This window comes from Leucoraja erinacea, chromosome 6 (genome assembly GCF_028641065.1).
Source record: "Leucoraja erinacea ecotype New England chromosome 6, Leri_hhj_1, whole genome shotgun sequence".
In the NCBI taxonomy this organism is placed as follows: Eukaryota; Metazoa; Chordata; class Chondrichthyes; order Rajiformes; family Rajidae; genus Leucoraja; species Leucoraja erinaceus.
Window position 1 is genome coordinate 45,175,988 of NC_073382.1, and position 22,161 is coordinate 45,198,148.

General features: G+C 44.3%; 1 protein-coding gene across 2 annotated transcripts in view; it reads right to left on the reverse strand.

Moving 5' to 3' along the window:
* b3glcta (beta 3-glucosyltransferase a) overlaps positions 1-21,029 on the reverse strand; it is a 100,620-nt gene extending 79,591 nt beyond the window's left edge. The window contains exons 1-4 of one of the 2 annotated variants that reach the window (XM_055636867.1): positions 20,887-21,029; positions 13,735-13,787; positions 11,327-11,366; positions 8,773-8,882 (exon numbers count right to left, since the gene is read on the reverse strand). In XM_055636867.1, coding sequence (XP_055492842.1) covers positions 8,773-8,882; positions 11,327-11,366; positions 13,735-13,787; positions 20,887-20,926 — 243 coding nt within the window. In that variant the 5' untranslated portion in view covers positions 20,927-21,029. The other variant, XM_055636868.1, reaches the window with a different exon arrangement.
* Between the last annotated feature and the right edge of the window lie 1,132 nt (positions 21,030-22,161).

The following is a 22,161-nucleotide window of genomic DNA, read 5'->3' on the forward strand; positions in this document are numbered from 1 at the left end:
GGGGGTCAGATATGGGGCATTATGTGTGGGCCAGATATATTGTCAGTGCAGAGGGGCTAGGAGCAAGGCCAAGTGTGCATCCAGAGTCAAGGTCTGGAATAGTACTAGGTGTGCAGTAAAAGCTGGGACTGGGAGTGTTCAGCACTGGGAACCTAAGCAGGTAAGCAGCTATGATCAGGGTAGAATAGGGGACCAGGTGCAAGGCTGGACTCAGGGTCAGGAATGAGAGAAGGGATGCAACTGGAGTCAGGGTCAGGAGTAGTACCAGGTGTGCAGTGAGACCTAGGTTGGTCAACATGGGCCAAGTGCTTGATTATAATCTGATTTCTATACATGAATACACAAAGATCATTCATGTTCTGCACCTGTTGATCAGAGTCTGCCTCTACTGTGGAATGTAATTTAGCCCAACCTTATTCATAGCTAATCCAATTTAAAGCATAAATATTGCATTCAAGTGTAAGTTAAAAGACCCGCTACAGTATGCACCAGATTGCACAATTTCAAGCTGGGAAATGCAAAAGCTCCGTACCATGGGAGGGGGCACCCCCCTCCCATCCCCCCTTCGGTCGCTATGCTCCTTCGGGCTTGGTCTCTCGCAATTTCTCACTCCCAACTCTCACCCAATGTTGGCAGCCCTGTCACCCCCATACACAAGCATTATCCTACACGCTAGGGATGATTTACAATTTTACCAGAGCCAAATAAGCCACACGCCTGTACGCCTTTGGAATGTGTGTTAAAATATCAAAGACTAGAGGGTGTAGCTTTGAGGTGAGAGGGGCAAAGTTTAAAGGAAAAATGCGGGACGATACAGCGTGGAAACAGGCCCTTTGGCCCACCGAGTCCACACCAACCAGCAATCCCCATACATTAGCACTGTCCTACACACTACCGACAATTTACAAAAGTCAATTCACCTACAAACCTGCACGTCATTGGAGTGTGGGTGGAAACCGGAGCACCTGGAAAACACCCACGCAGTCACAGGGGGAATGTATAAACTCCAAAAAGACAGCACCCGTAATCAGGATCCAACTTGAGTCTCAGGTGCTGTAAGGCAGCGACTCTACCACTGCGCCACTGAGCCACCCTATTCTGCACTCTGATATTTTTTTCTCCGTTCTACATTGTACTTGAGTTTGGCCGATTGTATTCATGTACTGTATTATCTAATATGATTAGATAGCAAAAGCTTCTCACTGTATCTCAGTACATGTAACAATAATAAACCAACACGAATACTAAAAAAAACGCTGGCTTACAGCAGACATTAGAATGCCTAAGGTAGACACAAAATGCTGGAGTAACTCAGCGGGCGAGGCAGGATCTCTGGAGAGAAGGAATGAGCAACGTTTTGTGTCAAGACCCTTCTTCAGACTGAAACGTCTCGACCTGAAATGTCGCCCATTCCTTCTCTCCAGAGATGCTGCCTGTCCCATTGAGTTACTCCAGCATTTTGTGTCTACTTTTGATTTAAACGAGCATTTGCAGTTCTTTCCTACACATTAGAATGTCTAGATGTGAATACAAGGAATTGCAGATGATGGTTTACAAAAAAGGCACAAACTGCCGGAGTAACTCAGCGGGTCATGCAGCATCTCTGGAGAATATGGATAGGTGACGTTTTTTGATCAGGACACTTCTGTCCGATAAAGGGTTCTGATCTGAAATATCACCTATCAATGTTTTCCAGAGATGCTGCATGACCCGTTGAGTTACTCCAGCACTTTTTTTGTGAGAATCTTGATGTATGGCAAGCATGCACATCAACTAATTCTCAAAGACAGCAAACATGAAGGGAAAAAAAGCACAATTTTTAACTAATCTATTCAGCATTTCAGAAATTTAAAAAAAAATTGGAATGCACATATGTATTACGATTAAAATTATACGATATTCTAACATTTTAAAATCCAATATATTTTGAAATATTTATTGGAAGGATTATAAACTTAGCTTTATGGACCAATGAATTTGCTAAACAGTATACGGCTAATCAGTTATTAAAACTAACTGCTTACAATTCTAACAATAAATTGTAATATTTTTATGGTTTAGGAATATAATTTAGAAATTTAGTTTTGAGATACAGCATGGAAACAGGCCATATGGCCCACGCCGACCATCTATCACCCGTACACAATGTTATCCCACTTTCTCATCCACTCCCTGCACACTGGGGGCAATTTACAGAGGCCAATTAACCGACAAACCCATATGTCTTTGAGATGTGGGAGGAAACAGAAAACCCGGAGGAAACCCACGCACTCACAGCTAAAACGTGCCAGCTACTCAAGGTCAGAATCAAATCCGGGTCTCTGGTGCTGTGAGGCAGCAGCTCTACCAACTGTGCCACTGTGCCACTCTGTAAAAAGGTATTTTACAGCAAGATTAGCTTGGAAATGTATTAACCTTCATCTCAATTCCCCAACTTCCCTCAATTCCTATGAAAAAAAAAAGTGAAATAACACATTCGGTGAAGGTCGGCTAATGGCTTTTATGCCTCTTCCCCCCTTATCTAACACCTTTTCACCTTCAGCCTTTGTCACTTACCCCATCCATCTGCCAATCAACCCCACATCACTTGTCTCCACCTATCACTCGCCAGGCTTGGTCCTGTCCTCACCTCTCTTTTCCAGCTCTCTCCCTTACCCTGCAATCAGTCTGAAGTTTCGGGTTGGGACTATTCTTTAGACTGAATCCGAAACGTCACCTATCCATTCCCTCTACAGATGCTGCCTGATCCTCTGAATCTCCAGCACTTTGTGTTTTGCTCCAATATCTAGCATCTGTAGTTCTTCTGTCTCCACTAAAATGTACGACAGTCTTCTCTAGAGGATCCTAAAGTTCCTCTCACCTTCAAGTGAAATAGTAACAAACATTCATAAAATACAATACTGGAGGAACTCAGTGATTCAGGCAGCATCTGTGTAGGGAATGGACAGGCAACGTTTCAAATTCAGTCGGAAGAAGGGCCCCAACCTGAAATGTCACCTAACATTGCCAACCTGACCTGCTGAGTTCTTCCAGCACTTTGTGCTTTGCTCAAGAATTCAGAATCTGCAGTTCCTTATGTCGACAAATGTAGATAGTTGTCAGTAGGTACACAAAGTGCTGGAGTAACTCAGCGGGACAGGCAACATCTCTGGAGAGAAGGAATGAGTGATGTTTCAGGTCAAGACCCTTCTTAAGACTCAGATTCTTCAGAATCTGAAGAAGGGTCTCGACCTGAAACGTCACCAATTACCGTCTCTCCAGAGATGCTGCCTGTCCCGCCAAGTTACTCCAGCACTTTGTGTCTACCTTCGATTTAAACCAGCACCTGCAGTTGTCTCATCTATATTACAGAAAAACTAGCCCTGATAATCAACTACTGTTAGGTCCACAATCTGCTTATGTCTAAGGCCGTTGAGGAAGCAAGTGGGGCATTTAAGTTTGACATCACCCCTATGCACTTAGATGACATTAAAACACAATGTAAATGTATCATCGCAATGAGTTTTCATGCAGGCTTTTGTGAGAAGTCAATGACCAGCATTAACATATGGAACACAGAGTTCATTAACATCCATCCTGCGGAAACATTTATAGGTCATTCCCAGAATGAATTCTCCATCCACTATTTTGCACTGTCAAGCTGATACACAGAGCATGCTGTGACCTTGTTCATGGTTTGACACACAAACCCAAAATGGATATGCAACCAGGAAACGGTTGTCAACCTGTCAACTAGATAGTTCTGAATTATGGCAGGCATATTACAAATTAATTAAAGACACAAAGTTCTGGAGTAACTCAGCAGGTCAGGCAGCATCTCTGGAGAACGTGGATAGGTGGTGTTTCAGTTTGTGACCCTTCTCCAGTCTGATGAAGGGGACCCTTCCCAAAACTTCTCCTATACATGGTCTCCAGAGATGTTGCCTGACCAGCTGAGTTACTCCAGCGTTTTGTGTCTTTATCTGTAAACCAGCGGCTGCAGTTGCTTGTGTCCACAGGTGATGGACTAAATTGGAAACGGTGTGAGGGAAAGTGAATTCTGCAAGTATGAGAGACAGGATGGCGTGGCTGATTATGAGATTGTTGAATTCAATGTTGGTTATAATGCCCCAAGTCTGAAGATGGGTCCCGACCTGAAACGTCACGTATTCAAGTTCTCCAGAGATTCTGCCTGACCCGTTGACTTATTCCACCACTTTGTGTCCTTTTATCTATTAACCAGCATCTGCAGTTCCTTGTTTCTACTTCCAAATTCATAGTGTGGTGATGTTATCCCTAATGGATATTAATTGTCATTTAGCAAAAATTATCTTTTAGCACATTACAGCAATTGCTTCTGAGAAAGCAGGCACCTGAGTTATCACTGCTGAAGTTATCATGACCTGGAATCAGGCACATGTTAAAACAGGTCCAACAGGTTAATAAGAAAGTCTGTGCATTGGATATTATGTACCAGCATTAATAACAACACAGGGTCATTATGGTCTGGTAATATTAATCCCTGTGCAAAGAAAACAAACTGCTGGAGGAACTCAGCAATTCAAACAGCTTCTGCAGGTCACATGGTGTTCAGTTTTGGTCACCATGGAATAGGAAAGATGTTGTCAAGCTAGAAAGGGGGCAGAGAAGATCTACGAGGAGGTTGCCAGGACTTGACGGCCTGAGCTATAAGGAGAGGTCGGGCAGGCTGGGACTTTATTCTTTGGAGTGAAGGAGCATGAGGAGTGATCTTATGGAGGTGTACCAAATCATGAGGAATAGGTAGGGTCGACACGCATTGTCTCTTGCTCAGAGTCAGAGAATCGAGAATTCCACAATTTGAGATTTGTAATAGAAAAAAACCCACATGTGGTTAAGTGCACATTGTCAGATTTTCATAAAGACCATTTTTATACATTTTGGTTTCACCATGTAGAAATTCGTAATGTTTAGGACACAGCAACGTTGTGTAAATGAAAGTTGTCATATTTAGTATTTTGTTGCATATCCTTTGCATGCAATGACTGCTTGAAGTCTGCGATTCATGGACATCACCAGTTGCTGGGTGTCTTCTCTGGTGATGCTCTGCCAGGCCTGTATTGCAGCCATCTTTAGCTTATGCTTGTTTTGGGGGCTAGTCCCCTTCAGTTTTCCCTTCAGCACATAAAAGGCATGCTCAATTGGGTTCAGATCGGGTGATTGACTAGGCCACTCAAGAATTGACCATTTTTTTGAAAAACTCCTTTGTTGCTCTAGCAGTATGTTTGGGATCATTGTCTTGCTGTAGAATGAACCTTCACTAAGGAAGACACAAACAATCTCCCAGATGTACTGGAGGACAGAGGATCTAAGGGGGTAGAGGAACTGAAAGAAATTTTCATTAGGCGAGAAATAGTATTGGGTAGGCTAATGGACTGAAGGATGATAAATCCCCTGGACCTGATGGTCTGCATCCCAGGGTCCTCAGGGAGGTGGCTCTAGAAATAGTGGACGCATTGGTGATCATTTTCCAATGTTCAATAGATTTAGGATCAGTTCCTGTGGATTGGAGGATAGCTAATGTTATCCCACTTTTCAAGAAAGGAGCGAGAGAGAAAATGGTGAAGTACAGACCAGTTAGCCTGACCGGTGGTGGGAAAGGTGCTGGAGTCAATTATTAAAGAGGTAATAATGGGGCATTTGGATAGCAATAAAAGGATTAGTCCAAGTCAACATGGTTTATGAAAGGGAAATCATGCTTGACTAATCCTCTGGAATTTTTTGAGGATGTGACAAGTAAAATGGATGAAGGGGTGACAGTGCCGATCAGCAAACACCCCACACAATAGCACTATTCTAATCACTAGGGACAATTTACATTTTTACTGAAGCCAATTAATCCAGAAACCCGCACGTCTTTGGAGCGTGGGAAGGAAACCGGAGCACCTGGAGAAGACCCAGGCGGTCACAGAGAGAATGAACAAACTGTTCAGACAGCACCTGTAGTGAGGATCCCACATGGGTCTCCTGTGCTGTAAGGCAGCAACTCTACCTCTGCGCCACTGTGTCAGCCGTTGTTTCATCACACAAGCAAAAAGGCAGTCCTACGGGTTCAATATTTTCTTAAGAAAAACGATCTCCTCTCAACTCCCTTGAAAAAAAGTAACCCCATGTTTTGCCTTCATGTCGTTTGTCAGCCTGACCTCCAGCTTTCCTTATTTATTCAGTTGAATTAATTGCCACATATAAACACATTAGTTCATTTATTAATTCATAAACCTCAATTTCAATCTCCTGTCAGCACAGTTCTAGAGCGTAGACAGGCAACTCTGCGACTGTTGGGTACCTAACCTGTATTATACTGGAAATGTGAGGAATAGATGGGGTAAACACACGGTGACTTGCCCAGAGTAGGGGAAATCGAGAACCAGAGGACACAGGATTAAGGTGAGGGTGGGGGGGGTGAAGATTTAATAGGAACCCAAGGGGCAATTTTTTAGTTTAGTTAAGTTTAGAGACATAGCGCGGACACAGGGCCTTTGGACCACAGAGTCCATGTTGACCAGCGATCACCCCATACACTAGCATTATCCTACACACTAGGGATGATTTACAACTTTAACAAAGCCAAATAAGCCACAAACCTGTATGACTTTGGAGTGTGTGTTAAAATGTCAAAGACTGGAGGGCGTAGCTTTCAGGTGAGAGGGGCTAAGTTTAAAGGAGAAGTGCGGGACGTTTTATTCACAGCTGATAGTGGGTGCCTGGAACACACTGCCAGGAGTGGTGGTGGAGGCAGATACAATAGTGGCATTTAACAGATTTTTGGATAGGTACGTGGATATTCAGGGAATGGAGGGATGTGGATCAGATGCAGGAAGAGGAGATTAGTTCAAAGGGCCTGTTCCTGTGCTGCACTATTTTGTGTTCTATGTACTTATTCATTTATAGGTAACAAGACAACAAAAATCATGGAACAGAATCCAAAGCACCACTGCCATCTAGTGTTGATGCAAACTGCTGAATATAACAACTCAGAACACAACAATATCAGGAAATACAGTATTATTCATAGAAACATAGAAAATAGGTGCAGGAGTAGGCCATTCGAGCCTGCACCGCCATTCAATATGATCATCCAACTCAGTATCCTTTACCTGCCTTCTCTCCATACCCCCTGATCACTTTAGCCACAAGGGCCACATCTAACTCCCTCTTAAATATAGCCAATTAACTGGCCTCAACTACCTTCTGTGGCAGAGAATTCCAGATTCACCGCTTTCTGTATAAAAAATGTTTTTCTCATCTCGGTCCTAAAAGACTTCCCCCTTATCCTTAAACTGTGACCCCTTGTTCTGGACTTCCCCAACACCAGGAATAATCGTCCTGCATCTAGCCTGTCCAACCCCTTACGAATTTTGTAAGTTTCTATAAGATCCCCCTCAATCTTCTAAATTCTGGTGAGTACAAGCCGAGTCTATCCAGCCTTTCTTCATATGAAAGTCCTGCCATCCCAGGAATCAGTCTGGTGAACTTTCTCTGTACTCCCTCTATGGCAAGAATGTCTTTCCTCAGATTAGGAGACCAAAACTGTACGTAATACTCCAGGTGTGGTCTCACCAAGACCTTGTACAACTGCAGTAGAACCTCCCTGCTCTTATACTCAAATTCTTTGCGATGCTAAACATTAAAATTCTGAATTTCTAAAATCTAAATAAAACCAATACATTTCCAAATTCCAAGAATTAAGGGGCTGTCCAACTGTACGAGTTAATTCAAGAGCTCTCCCGAGTTTAAAAAAAAAAAATCAAACTCGTGGTAAGCACGTAGAACGTACGGAGCGGGTACATCGGAGCTCGGGACGTCTCTTAGCGGCTTCTAACGCTAACGGAAGGTACTCCGGAAAAGCGGTAAGCTCGGGAAGACTCGTGTAGATTTTTCATGGTGAAAAATTTCCGCGAGAGCCTCGAGTTCCCACGAGCCGCTATTACCGTCATTCTCCGAGTTCAAATCAGGGGAAACTCGGGAGAACTCTTGAATTAGCTCTTACAGTGGGACAGCCCCATTACCAGTTTAGTTTAGTTTAGCGATCCAGCACGGAAACAGGCCCTTTGGCCCACAGAATCCACGTTGACCTTCGATCACCCGTTCACGCTAGTTCAATGTTATCCCACTTTCTCATCCATTCCCAACATGGCTGATCCATCTTTCCCACTCAATCCCATTCTTCTGCCTACTCCCCATAACTCTTGACACCCTTACTAATCAAGAATATCAAGCCAATCACCAATAACGCTCATCCACTCCCACCCCCCCCCCCACCATGATCCTGATAACAAGAGTTCTTTCTATATTCTGCACTTTCACATAATTCTTGGATATCAATGTAGAATTTTTATGATTTGAACATGCTAAATCTAAGGAAATGTAATTTATTCTTGAACCCGTACGACCACAAATCAATGAATCAATCACAAAAGAGGATTAGTTAGTTTAGAGACACAGCGTGGAAACAGGCCCTTTGATCCACCAAGTCCATATTAACCATCCATTACCCATTCCCGTTAGTTCCATTCTACACACTAGGGGCAATTTTCAGATTGTCAATTACCCCACAAACCCGCACGTCTTAGGGATGTGGAAGTAAACCGGGGCACCCAAAGGAAACCCACGGTCATGGGGAGAATGTGCAAACTCCACACAGGCAGCATCCGAGGCCAGGATCGATCCTGTGTCTCTGGCACGGTGAGGCAGCAGCAACGCTACCACTGCGCCACCATATTGTAGCTCGACATACTATTTTCAGGAACTTACTTGACTAAACATCTCAGCCTGCTGAAAGATGTCTTGTTTCAGTTTTGCTGCTTGGTTTGCATGGAAAGATTGCTTTTGACTCTGAATCACAAAGACAACGTCATTCAATTCTGTAAAACAAAGGTCACACTGTGAGTACTGCAGGATTGTGTGAAAATATATCACTGCGTTAATATAAATGTTAAACATTTAATATAAATGTGATTAAAGAATACAATGTTTCCAGTCTGAAGAAGGGTCCCGACCCAAAACATTGCCTATTCATGTTCTCCACAGATGCTGCCTAACCAGCTCAGTTATTACAGCACCTTGTGTTCGATACAATGATAGGCACACATAGGAACATCAGATCATTTCGTTATTTTTAAATTTAGAGATACAGCCTTTTGGCCTACCGAGTGTGTGCTGACCTCATACACTAGCATCATCTTGCACACTAGGGACAAATTATAATTTTTACCGAAGCCAATTAACCTACAAACCTGTACCTCTTTGGCGTGTGAGAGGAAACCAGAGCACCCAGTCACGGATAGAATGTGCAAGACGGTCACGGGGAGAATGTACAAACTCTGTACAGACAGTATCCATATCAGGTTAGAACCCAGGTCTCTGGTGCTGTAAGGCAGCAACTCTACCGCTGCACCACTGTGCCACCACAAATTTCTACCAACATGTATCCAAAAAATATTTAGAAGAATTTTAATACCCAACGAATCTTTGAAACGTGTATCTCTATGAAAAATCCACCGTCAGCACACGGGATAATGGTAGAATAAAGCACGCTGATCATTTACTGCAACAGCACAATTCAACCATGGAATGTCACTTATTCAGTGCATTCAGAAAGTATTCAGACCCCTTCATTTTCTCCACATTTTGTTACGTTACAGCCTTATTCTAAAATGGATTAAAACTTTTTTTTTTATCATCAATCTACACAGAATACCCTATAATAAAAAAGCAAAATCAGGTGCTTAGAAACTTGTCCAAGGTAATTAAAAATAAATAGCGGAAATATCATTTACATAAGTACTTTGTTGAGGCACCTTTGGCAGCGATTACAGCCTCAAGTCTTCTTGGGTATGACGCTACAAGCTTGACACACCTGTATTTGGGTAACTTGTCCAATTCTTCTCTGCAGAACCTCTCAAGCTGTCAGGTTGGATGGGGAGTATCAATACACAGCTATTTTCAGGTCGCTGCAGAGATATTCGATAGGTTTCAAGTCCGAGCTCTAGCTGGGCCACTCAAGGACATTCATAGACTTGTCACGAAGCCACTTCTCCGTTGTCTTGGCAGTGTGCTTAGGGTCGTTGTCCTGTTGGAAGGTGAATCTCTGCCCCAGTCTGAGGTCCAGAACGCTCTGGAGCAGGTTTTCATCAAGGATCTCTCTGTACTTTGCTCCGTTCATCTTTCCCTCGACCCTGACTAGCCTCCCAGTTCCTGCTGCAGAAAAACATCCCCACAGCATGATGCTGCCACCACCATGCTTCACCGTAGGTATGGTATTGGGCAGGTGATGAGCGGTGCCTGGTTTCCTCCAGACGTGACACTTGGCATTCAGGCCAAAGAGTTCAAGCTTGGTTTCTTCAGACCAGAGAATCTTGTTTAGGTGCCTTTTGGCAAACTCCAAGCGGGCTGTCATGTGCCCTTTACTGAGGAGTGGCTTCCGTCTGGCCACTCCACCTTAAAGGCCTGATTGTTGGAATGTTGCAGATATAGTTTTCCTTTCCCCCCCTGGGCAGTCACTGTGCTCTTCAGGATCTGCAATGCTGCAGAAATTGTTTTATACCCTTCCCCAGATTTGTGTCTCGACACAATCCTGTCTCGGAGGTCTACAGACAATTCCTTCGTCTTCATAGCTTGGTTTTTGCTCTGACATACACTAACCTTATATAGACAGGTGTGTGCCTTTCCAAATCATGTACAATCAATTTAATTTACCATTTGTGGACTCCAATCAAGTTGTAGAAATATCTCAAGGATAATCAATGGAAACAGGATGCACCGAAGCTCAATTTTGAGTGTCATAGCAAAGGTTCTGAATACTTACGTAAATGTGATATTTCAGTTATTTCTTTTTAATTACTTTGCACAAATTTCTAAGCCTGTTTTCACTTGTTCATTCCGGGGTATTGTGTGTAGATTGATGATCAAAAAAAAAATGTATCCATTTTAGAATAAGACTGTTACGTAACAAAATGTGGAAAAAGTGAAGGGGTCAGAATACTTTCTGAATGCACTGTATATCACTAGTTGATTAGTTAGGGTGCCCGAGGTTATGGGGAGAAGGCAGCAGAATGAGGTTAGGAGGGATAGATCAGCCATGAATGAATGGCGTAGACTTGATGGGCCGAATGGCCTAATTCTACTATCACTAATGATATGATCATTCTTCAGTTTTCGCTCTTTACATGAAACTTTAGAGATACAGCTTGGATACAGGCGCTTTGGCCCACCGGGTCCGTCGACCAACGATCACCCTGTACACTAGCACTATCCTACACACTAGTAAAAAATGCCCCTTTCAGAGAGTGGTAATATGAAAACTTACCAATAGGCATCTTCCGTGATCCACTGCTGTCCAATGAGCCCTGCAAAAAGAGATTTTATGAAATCTTGAAAGTGAACACAAATGCGTGTACATCAGAGACAGTCTCGAGCGAAACACAAATTGCTGGAGGAACTCAGTCAGATCCCAACAATAGGCCTGGCTGGCCCGCCGCGGAACTGGGAACCCGCCCGGAGAGGAAGATGGAGGGAGATGGCGGCGGACACTGGACAAACGGCCGCTAAGAAGAACTGGGGGGGTCTTATGTTCCATGCCCTCAAATTCAGCTGCGGAAGGCAACCCCTGGAGAACAATAGCTGAAGAGGGCCATGTGAGGCGAGGGTCAACGGTTCAGGAGACGACCGGAGTGGAGGCGACGGCTGCAACCGGCTTTTGTGACCAACTGCAACTGAGACTGTAAAATGGTACCAAAATGGCACCTCTTGCATACAGGCTCAGTGGGCTGTTCTGTATATTCTGTACTAACAAGGGGTTTGTGCATATGTAAGGTGACAGTCTTGTTCATCTGTATGCAAAAAAGTACGTATTTCACTGTACCTTGGTACACGTGATAACAAAGAAGCCATTGATCCATCGGTCTGTAGAGGGAATGGATTAACGATTGGAGTCATAGAAACATAGAAAATAGGTGTAGGAGGAGGCCATTCGGCCCTTCGAGCCAGTGCCGCCATTCATCGTCCCCAATCAATAACCCGTGCCTGCCTTCTCCCCATATCCCTTGATTCCACTATCCCCTAGAGCTCTATCTAACTCTCTCTTAAATCCATCCAGTGATTTGGCCTCCACTGCCCTCTGTGGCAGGGAATTCCACAAATTGACAACTCTCTGGGTGAAAAAGGTTTTTCGCACCTCAGTCTTAAATGGCCTCCCCTTTATTCTAAGACTGTGGCCCCTGGTTCTGGACTCGCCCAACATTGGGAACATTTTTTCCTGCATCTAGCTTGTCCAGTCCTTTTATAATTGTATATGTTTCTATAAGATATCCCCTCATCCTTCTAAACTCCTGTGAATACAAGCCTAGTCTTTTCAATCTTTCCTCATATGACAGCCCCGCCATCCCAGGGATCAATCTCGTGAACCTACACTGCACTGCCTCAATCACAAGGATGTCCTCCTCAAATTAGGAGACCTAATTTGTACACAATACTGCAGATGTAGTCTTACCAGAGCCCTATACAACTGCAGAAGAGTTAATCTGAGGAAAGGTGCTGACCCGAAACGTTGTCTGTCCATTCCGTCCACAGATGCTGCCTGACCCGCTGAGTTCCACCAGCATTTTTTATCATACAGATTTTAAGATGCAAGCATGTTTTGCCCACTACCTTTATATGTTTCAAGTAATCAAGTTACTTCAATCTATGTCGTCAAGTAATTTTGATTACAACTAGATTAATAATATTAAAATTGCTAAACTGGGGAGTATCTCAGCAGATCAGGCAACATCTGTGGAGGGAAAGGATAGGCAATGTTGCTCTCCGAGTACCTTTTTCAGACTTAAAGGTCCCCGACCGAAATGTCACCTATCCATTCCCTCCACAAATGCTGCCAGATCCGCTGAATTATTCCAGCACTGTGTATTTTGCTCAGGATTCCAGCATCCGCAGTTCCTGTGTGTCTGCTCCTAATAACATTAAAGCTAAAATTAATCGTTACTGTTTCCTGCAAAATACATCTCTGATGGTGCCATGAGTGTTTAATTCTCATATTTATCAACAACAGAACAATGAAATTCTTACTTGCAGCAGAATAACAGATTTGTAAACATGGTACTCGTAAATTCACAAGTTATAGGAGCAGAAATAGTCATTTGGCCTACCGAGTCCACTCCGCCATTCAATCATGGCTGACCTATCTTCCCCTCACAACCCCATTCTCCTGCCTTCTCCCCATAACCCTTGACACCTTTACTAATCAAGAATCTGTCAATCTGCACCTTACAAATACCCAATGACTTGACCTCCATAGATAACATAATAAACAGAAAAACAAAATCAATAATTTAAAACCCCAATACTAGTGCAAAAAGCCCGAAATCCTTAGTGCAACCAAGACAGTTTATAGTGTAGTTAGTATTGTGGATCTATTCATGTAATAGTTGATCTATTCATAAAGGAATACTAGACAAGGACTTTATCTTCACACATAGCAGCTGAAGACAGGATCGAACCCGGGTCTCTGGCGCTGTAAGGCAGCAACTCTACCGCTGCACCACTGTGCCCTAGAGGCTGCATTTTTTAAATAAAGTGCTCAAATTTGCATCTGTTTTAAAGTTTGGATTTATATGTTTAATGTACCCATTTTTGAATTAAGCACTGCTTTATAGGAACATAACCCCTGTGTACAATGTGTGGTGCCTGTATTTAGAAATGTGGCATCGAATGAGGTCATACCTGTGACGTATCCTGTTCCTTTGCAATTCCCAGGATAATGTTGAAAAACAACACTGAAACAATTTTAAAAAGTTATTTAGTAAAAATTATAAATCATATAATTTAGTATAAATATTTAGTACATTTCCTGTTCTTGAAAAGTATGTCACATTATTACAATCATTGGACTTGGTGGTGGAATACACACAGTAACATTAAATAACTTTTAAACATTAGATCAAAAGCAATGCCAATTCTGATTAAATAAAAATAAATTGAAGAAAGGTTCCAGACCTGGACTCCTCCAATTTCAATTTCCTAAATCCCAAACCTTTTCCCATTCTTCTTAAATAATTCTTCTTCTTATCTCATTATTCTTCTTCTCAAGTAATCCTTGAGGATTGCTATTATGAGTGTTAATCTACATTATTAATTTGTCTCCAAAAAGGACACATGTGGAATATTAAGTTTATTATTGTCACATGTACCGAGATACAGTGAAAAGCTTTTGTTTGTGTGCGATCCAGTAAAAAAAGACTATACATGAATATAATCAAGCCGTCCAAAACACACAGATAAAGGATACAACATTTTGTGCAAAGATATAGCATTGAAGTCCGAGACAGTCCGATTAAAGATAGTTCAAAGGTCTCCAATGAGGTCGATGTGAGGCCAGGACCCCACTCGGATTGGTGAGAGGACAGTTCAGTTGCCCGATAACAGCTGGGAAGAAACTGTCCCTGAATCTTGCTCCCGATGTTGGAGAAGTCCAGGACAAGGGGTCACAGCTTAAGGATAAGGGGGAAATCCTTTAAAACCGAGATGAGAAGAACTTTTTTCACACAGAGAGTGGTGAATTTCTGGAACTCTCTGCCGCAGAGGGTAGTCGAGGCCAGTTCATTGGCTATATTTAAGAGGGAGTTAGATGTGGCCCTTTTGGCTAAGGGGATCAGAGAGTATGGAGAGAAGGCAGGTACGGGATACTGAGTTGGATGATCAGCCATGATCATATTGAATGGCGGTACAGGCTCGAAGGGCCGAATGGCCTACTCCTGCACCTAATTTCTATGTTTCTATGTTAATCTGGAGGTGTGAGTTTTCAAACTTATGTACCTCTAGATTGGAAGACTTGGGGCAGTTATATTTTAGTTTCTCTGATGAGAAGTTACTGTAAGAAGGTTATTACAATTTAACTGAGACACAAGGAACTGCAGAAGTTATACTGAAGTAGTGTTGCTGAATATGATCTGCTTACAGCAAAAGCTGACTGCCTGAGGACATTGAAAAGCAAAAAAAAAACAATGCTGAAAATAGACAATAGACAATAGGTGCAGGAGTACCCCATTTGGCCCTTCGAGCCAGCACCGCCATTCAATGTGATCATGGCTGATCATCCCCAATCAGTACCCTGTTCCTGCCTTCTCCCCATATCCCCCGACTCCGCTATTTTTAAGAGCCCTATCCAGCTCTCGCTTGAAAGCATCCAGAGAACCTGCCTCCACCACCCTCTGAGGCAGAGAATTCCACACACTCACAACTCTGTGAGAAGAAGTGTTTCCTCGTCTCCGTTCTAAATGGCTTACTCCTTATTCTTCAACTGTGGCCCCTGGTTCTGGACTCCCCCAACATTGGGAACATGTTTCCTGCCTCTAGTGTGGCCGAGCCCTTAACAATCTGATATGTTTCAATGAGATTTCCTCTCATCCTTCTAAACACCAGAGTGTACAAGCCCAGCTGCTCCATTCTCTCAGCATATGACAGTCCCGCCAACCCGGGAATTAACCTTGTAAACCTACGCTGCACTCCCTCAATTACAAGAATGTCCTTCCTCAAATTAGGGGACCAAAACTGCACACAAGACTCCAGGTGTGGTCTCACTAGATCTCTGCAGAACTGCAGAAGGACCTCTTTGCTCCTATATTCGATTCCTCTTGTTATAAAGGCCAACATTCCATTCACTTTCTTCACTGCCTGCTGTACCTACATGCTTACTTTCATAGACTGATGTACAAGGACCCCCAGATCCCGTTGTACTTCCCCTTTTCCCAACTTGATGCCATTTAGATAGTAATCTGCCTTCCTGTTTTTGCTACCAAAGTGGATAACCTCACATTTATCCGCATTAAACTTCATCTGCCATGCGTCTGCCCACTCCCCCAAACTGTCCAAGTCACCCTGCATTCTCATAGAATCCTCCTCACAGTTCACACTGCCACCCAGCTTTGTGTCATCTCCAAATTTGCTAATGTTACTTTGAATCCCTTCATCCAGATCATTGATGTATAAAGCTAAATCTGAAATAAAAACAAACAATCCTGGAGATGTTCAGCTGAAGAGTAGCACAGTGGCGCAGCGGTAGAGCTGCTGCCTCTCAGCGCCAGAGACCTGGATTCGATCCTGACCATGGGTGCTGTCTGTGTGGATGATACAATGATACAATTTATTTGTTGTCATTTGAATCTCATTGAGGTTCAAACAAAATTTGGTTTCTGCAGTCATACAAACAAGAAGAACCAAGACACAACACAATCTACACAAACATCCATCACAGCGAATCTCCTCCTCACTGTGATGAAGGCAAAGTCTTATCTCTCCCCTGCACTCCCCATTCTCCTCCCGATGTCAGAGTCAAAGCCCCTGGCGGGCGATGCAAGGCCACGCTCCGGGTCTTAATGTTGGAGCCCCCGGCGGGTGCTAGCAAGTCCCGCGGCCATTAAAGCCACGCCGGGCGATGTAAGGCCCCGCTCCAGGTCATCCTCAACCCTGCAACTCGGGCGGGAGAAGTTGCCATTGTGGAAGCCCCGAAAAGCGGTCTCCCACAGGGACCCGCGAGCTCCCGGTGTCACCGTCCACCAGACCTGCGCCTGGAGCCTCCGAATCTCCGGGATCGGGCCGCAGCAGCGCGCCACCACAGCTCCTCCCGCTCCGAACTCGGCCAGCTCATACACCATATTGGTAGTAGGTCCGTAGGCTCCGCGACTGGAGCCCCAGGTCGTTCCGGTTGGAGGCCGCTCCATGGTGCTAGGCCCCAACGACAACGGAGACCCGACAGAGAAAAGGTCGGGTCCTCCGAACAGGGAAAATATCTTTTTAATCTCCCCCCCGCCCCCCCTCACCCCTAACACATACCCAGTTAAAAAAACCCATTATAGACTACATACAAACGAGACAAAAAAATTAAAAAAAGACAGACGGACTGCAGATGCCGCTGCGACGCGAGGCGCGCCGGATGTTGCACGTTCTCCCTGTGACCATGCGGGTTTACTCCGGGTGCTCTGTTTCCTCCCACATCCCAACGACGTACAGGTTTGCTGGTTAATTGGAACATGGAAACAGACCCTTCAACCAAACATGTCTACGCAGACCAAGTTGACCCTTCTACATTAGTCCCACCTGCCCTCGTTTGGCCCATATCCCTCTAAAACATTCCTGTCCATGTCCTGCCACAGAAGGTAGGTGAGGCCAGTTGATTGTCTATATTTAAGAGGGAATTAGATGTGGCCCTTGTGGCTAAAGGGATCAGGGGGTGTGGAGAGAAGGCAGATACTGAGTTGGATGATCAGCCATGATCATATTGAATGGCCTATTTTCTATGTTTCTACCAGTTCAAATGTCTTTTAAATGCCCTTATAGTACCTGCCTCAACTTCCTCCTTTGGCAGCTGGTTCCATTCATCCACCATCCTGTAACTGAAAAAGTTGCCTCTCAAGTTTGTATTAAATCGTTCCCCTCTCACCTTAAACCTATGTCATCTGGTTCTTGATTCTCCTACCCTGGGTAAAAGAAACTGCCCATTCACCTCAGGACTCTAATTCCCTCATCATTTTATACACCTCTATAAGATCACCCTTCAGAGTCCTGCACTCCAAGGAATAAAGTCCTAGCCTACCAAACCTCCCATGTGACAATTAAACACTTGATTACAGAAAGAAGGAATTGCAGGTGCAGGTTTCCGAAAAATGAACCAAAGTGTGAGTGTTTTAGACAAGTGGTAGGTGTGGGACGTGCTCCCGGGACCCAGAGGCAGTCGGGCGAGGAGAGGCATGACGGTTCGCGGGCCGAGCTGGTCAAGGGTGACAGAGGCCCTGCGGCAGCCTGGGCCTGACCAGGGATTACCTGGATCGGGGGCACTCCAGTACATCCAGCATGTGAACTTTGCACTTTTTACTTTTATAAATGGCGCCAAAATATGGTGTGTGAGCAATGTAAAAGGGTGGCACAATGGCGCAGCGGTAGAGTTGCTGACTCACAGTGCTGTCTATACAGAGTTTGTACGTTCTCCATGTGACTGCTTGGTTTTCTCTGGGTGCTCTGGTTTTCTCCCACACTCCAAAAAGGTGTACAGGTTTGTAGGCTAATTGACTTGGTAAAAATTGTAAATTATCCCTAGTTTGTAGGATAGTGTCAGTGAGCAGGGACCGTTGGTCAGCGTGGACTTGGTGGGCTGAAGGGCTTGTTTACGCGCTGAATCTATTAACTAAAAGAATTTCACTGTGCATGCATATGTGACAATAAAGACCATTTGATTTAGGTTGTGATTAGCCTGCATTACCAAGCGGAGTTGAACAGATGGAGATAAACCTTCAGGAGGCTCATGTCTATTACATTGAGCCATTGTGCACTAAAGTTTCAAATAGATTTGTGCATACTTTTAATTTCTAACAGTACAGTAAGCCCTCGTTACATCGGTCCATAGGGAGGGGGAATTGTGCCCGTTATTGCCAAGCTATAACCGATTAAGGGATTATAAGCAGTAGAAACAAAGAATTTTAGATTATACCAAAGTTAGACACAAATAGCTGGAGTAACTCAGCGAGTCAGACAGCATCTCTGGAGAACATAGATAGGTGACGTTTCAGGTCGGAACCCTTCTTCAGACTCTCGGTCCGGAACTGGATCTGGAATCCAAGTGGGTTGACAGCCCTGGCCTGCTGGCGGCGGGGACAGGCGAGGATCGGCGGAGTCAATGGTCGCAGCCTCAGGGCGGCTGGAGTACAGATGAGGGTCGGTCGGCAGTGCCGGCGGCAGGATTGGGCTGGATGTGGCCGAGGAAACTGTAGTAGGTAGGTCCGGCCATGAAGCAGCCGGGTAGACGGTGGGGGCCAAGGGTGGTGTTGGCAGCTCAGCCTGGAAGCTGCTGGGGGGGGTGAAGATCGGCAGGTCCATCTGCCATAACCAAATCCCGTTATAAAGAGATCTGTAAAAATGAGGGTTCTAGGGCCTGTCGCCAAAAAAGCTGCGACTGGACCCCCCCCCACGACAATGTCTACAACAAGCTACAGCAACCTACCACCTAGTCGACGTCAAGCTCCCAACAACCGGCGACCCATTAGGACGTCCACCTACGACCACACGGGCGACAACCTACGACAACCAAAGTCAACCTATGTCCACCCGCGACGAGCAACAACCCGTCGGCGACAACTGAAGACAATTCAGTCGCCAGTACCTGTCGCCAGTTGACGTAGCTGACATAGGTAGTCGCCAATGTAATTCACCGAAGTCAGCACCCGGTGACAACCAACAGCACCTGCCAACAATCTGCGTCATCCTGCCGACAATCTACGACTGCATCTACGACAGGAGACAGTCGCTGAAAAGTTTTGAACATTTCAAAATCCAACGGTGACCAGAAAAGCATTACGACTCTTTAGGCGTGAGGAGACTACTCACGACCATACAGGCGTCACCCCACGACCATGTGGCGACAGCCTAGTCCCCTGTAGTTGCCGAAAAAATTGCCTAAGTGGGACAGGGGCTTCTCCGTACTGACAAAAAACAAAAACTTTGTTTAAACCAAACCCTTCTCAATGATATCACGCCGACCAGAAGTCAGACACGACTTCGAGTGAGATAACTTTAAAACCACCTACTGTTAAAAATGCAAAAAAAAAGCTTATAAAGAACATAGAACAGTACAGCGGGGAACAGGCCCTTAGGCCCCCAATGTCTGTACCGAACATAATGACAAGTTAGAAATTAACAAGAACTATAAAGTGACCAGAAAACAAATACATCTATCCATGTTCTACAGAGATGCTACTGACCCGCTGAGTTATTCCAGCATTTAGTATCTATTTTAAATCTTAGTGCAAAAAAATGCATTCACATTATAACACAAAAATAGAACATATTATTGAATATTCTATTCTTCAACATAATATACAAGTATTGTATGTAGGTATACAATAAAGTATACTATTGCGTACTTTAATATTGAAGTAATTCCAAAATTACTCATTGTTCATTCAATAATTATTCAATAGTATACAATTCAACATGAATATCCAGTATAGATAGCAATATATACTGTATGTACAGCAATATATACCGTATGTACAGCAATATATACCGTATGTACAGCAATATATACCGTACATATAGTATATAATTAGTCAACATAGTATACAAATATATTATACAATAAATTATACGTATACTATTGTATAGTCCTTTATTAAAATAATTCAATAATTCAGGCAGAATTAAACCACATTATGTCCTAATTATGACTCATAAGGATGAAGGGTCCCGACCCAAAACATCAACCATCCACGTTCTTCAGTGATGCCACCTGACCTACTGGTTTACTCCAGCACTTTGTCTCTTTTTTTTGCAATCCAGCATCTGCAGTTCCTTCTTTTTTTTTGCACAATAAAAGTTGCTGACCACACTTCTTTAAATTGAAGGACGTTAGGAAAAAAAAGTTGGGGGTGGGAAGCACAAGCTGGAGAATGGTTGCAGTTGGTGGAGGTTCCAGCAAAAGTCAATGGAATGACTCCAAAGGGAAAGGACGCAAGCAACATGCAGCTAGCATCTCTGCTTTCTCATCCACCTCCTACACACATTAGGAGTGATTTACAGAAGGCAACTGGTGTGCTACCTGGGTAAGGTGTAGGACATGCCTTCCCCGCCGCGTTGATCTGGAAAGAGATAGAGAAGCACACACACAAGGAGATGTCCAAATTCTCAAACTCCAACTCTGCTGACAAACTTGGGCCTCTGCAGATCCCGGTACATCTCCGGGCCCGAGCTATTGCCTGAAGTTAACACTCCTGCAGCAGTGCATTCCTTCCCCCCCGCCGCCGCTCTGGCGCATGCATTGCGAGACCGGCCCTTTGCTGCATTGGGGGGTAAATCGGTGCAGCTATCTGCAGCCAGGGCGACCCTTACCCGAAGCAGCAATGTGCCGAGCACTGCGGCCCGCCAGCATCTCCGGCAGCAAGCGGCGTTGGAGCCGCGAACACCGTGGATATATATCTCCAGGATAACACCGGTCAGAGCAAACCAACCCACCAAAGCAGAGCAGCGCCCTCCACAGTCTGAGCCATTTGGTTTCATTACCTTTACATACACTTCATTTCTCTTTTTTTTTACTAAACTTGCAATCTAAGGTTCCTCACCGTTGCAATGGAATATAAAACAGTACAACACAGGGACAGGCCCTTCAGCCCATAATGTCGAAATAAGGAACTGCAGATGCTGGTTTATACCAAAGATAGGCACAAAATGCTGGAGTAACTCAGCGGATCGGGCAGCATCTCTGGAGAACATGTAGAGGTGAGGTCAGGACAAAAATAGGGCATAATATTTATTGAATATTGTATACTTCAACATAGTATACAAGAAATTACATAATAATCAAGTATACAAGTATACAATCATATAGTAGACTGAAGGGTCTCGACCCAAAACGTCACCCATTCCTTCTCTCCAGAAATGCTGCCTGTCCTGCTGACTTACTCCAGCATTTTGTGTCTATGAGTGAATTACCCAGCATCTGCAGTTCTTTCCTATGCAATCATATGCTTCAATAGTGAAGCAATCCAGTAATTCAGACTGAATTATGCCCCTCTATACCCTCATCATGGCCAATCATGGCATAATTCAGTCTGAAGTAGTGTCCCGACCCAAAATGCCACCTACCCATGTTCTCCAGAGATGCTGCCTGACCCACAGAATTACTCCTGCACTTTGTGTCTACCTTCAGCCCCCAATGTCTGTGCCAAGCATGATGCCAAGACCATCTGTTATCTGGATTTGATTTGCTGGTTTACAAAAAAATGGACCCAAGGTGCTGTTGTGCACACAGCCATTACCATCACACAAACCAACCCCCTTTCTATCAAACTCCATCTACACTTCAGCGCTGCCTCGACAAGGCCACAAGCATAATCAAGGACCAATCTCACCCTGGTCACTCCCTCTTCCATCAAGCAAGAGGTACAGAAGTGTGAAACACATACCTCCAGATTCAATGATTTTTTTCCCCCAGCTGTTATCAGACAACTGAACCATCCTGTCACCAACTAAAGAACAGTCCTGACCTCCCACCTACTTCATTGGAGACCCTCCAACTATCGTTAATCGGACCTTATCTTGCACTAAACATTACACCCATTATCCTGTATTTGTACACAGTGGGCGGCTTTGTAGTAATCGCGTATA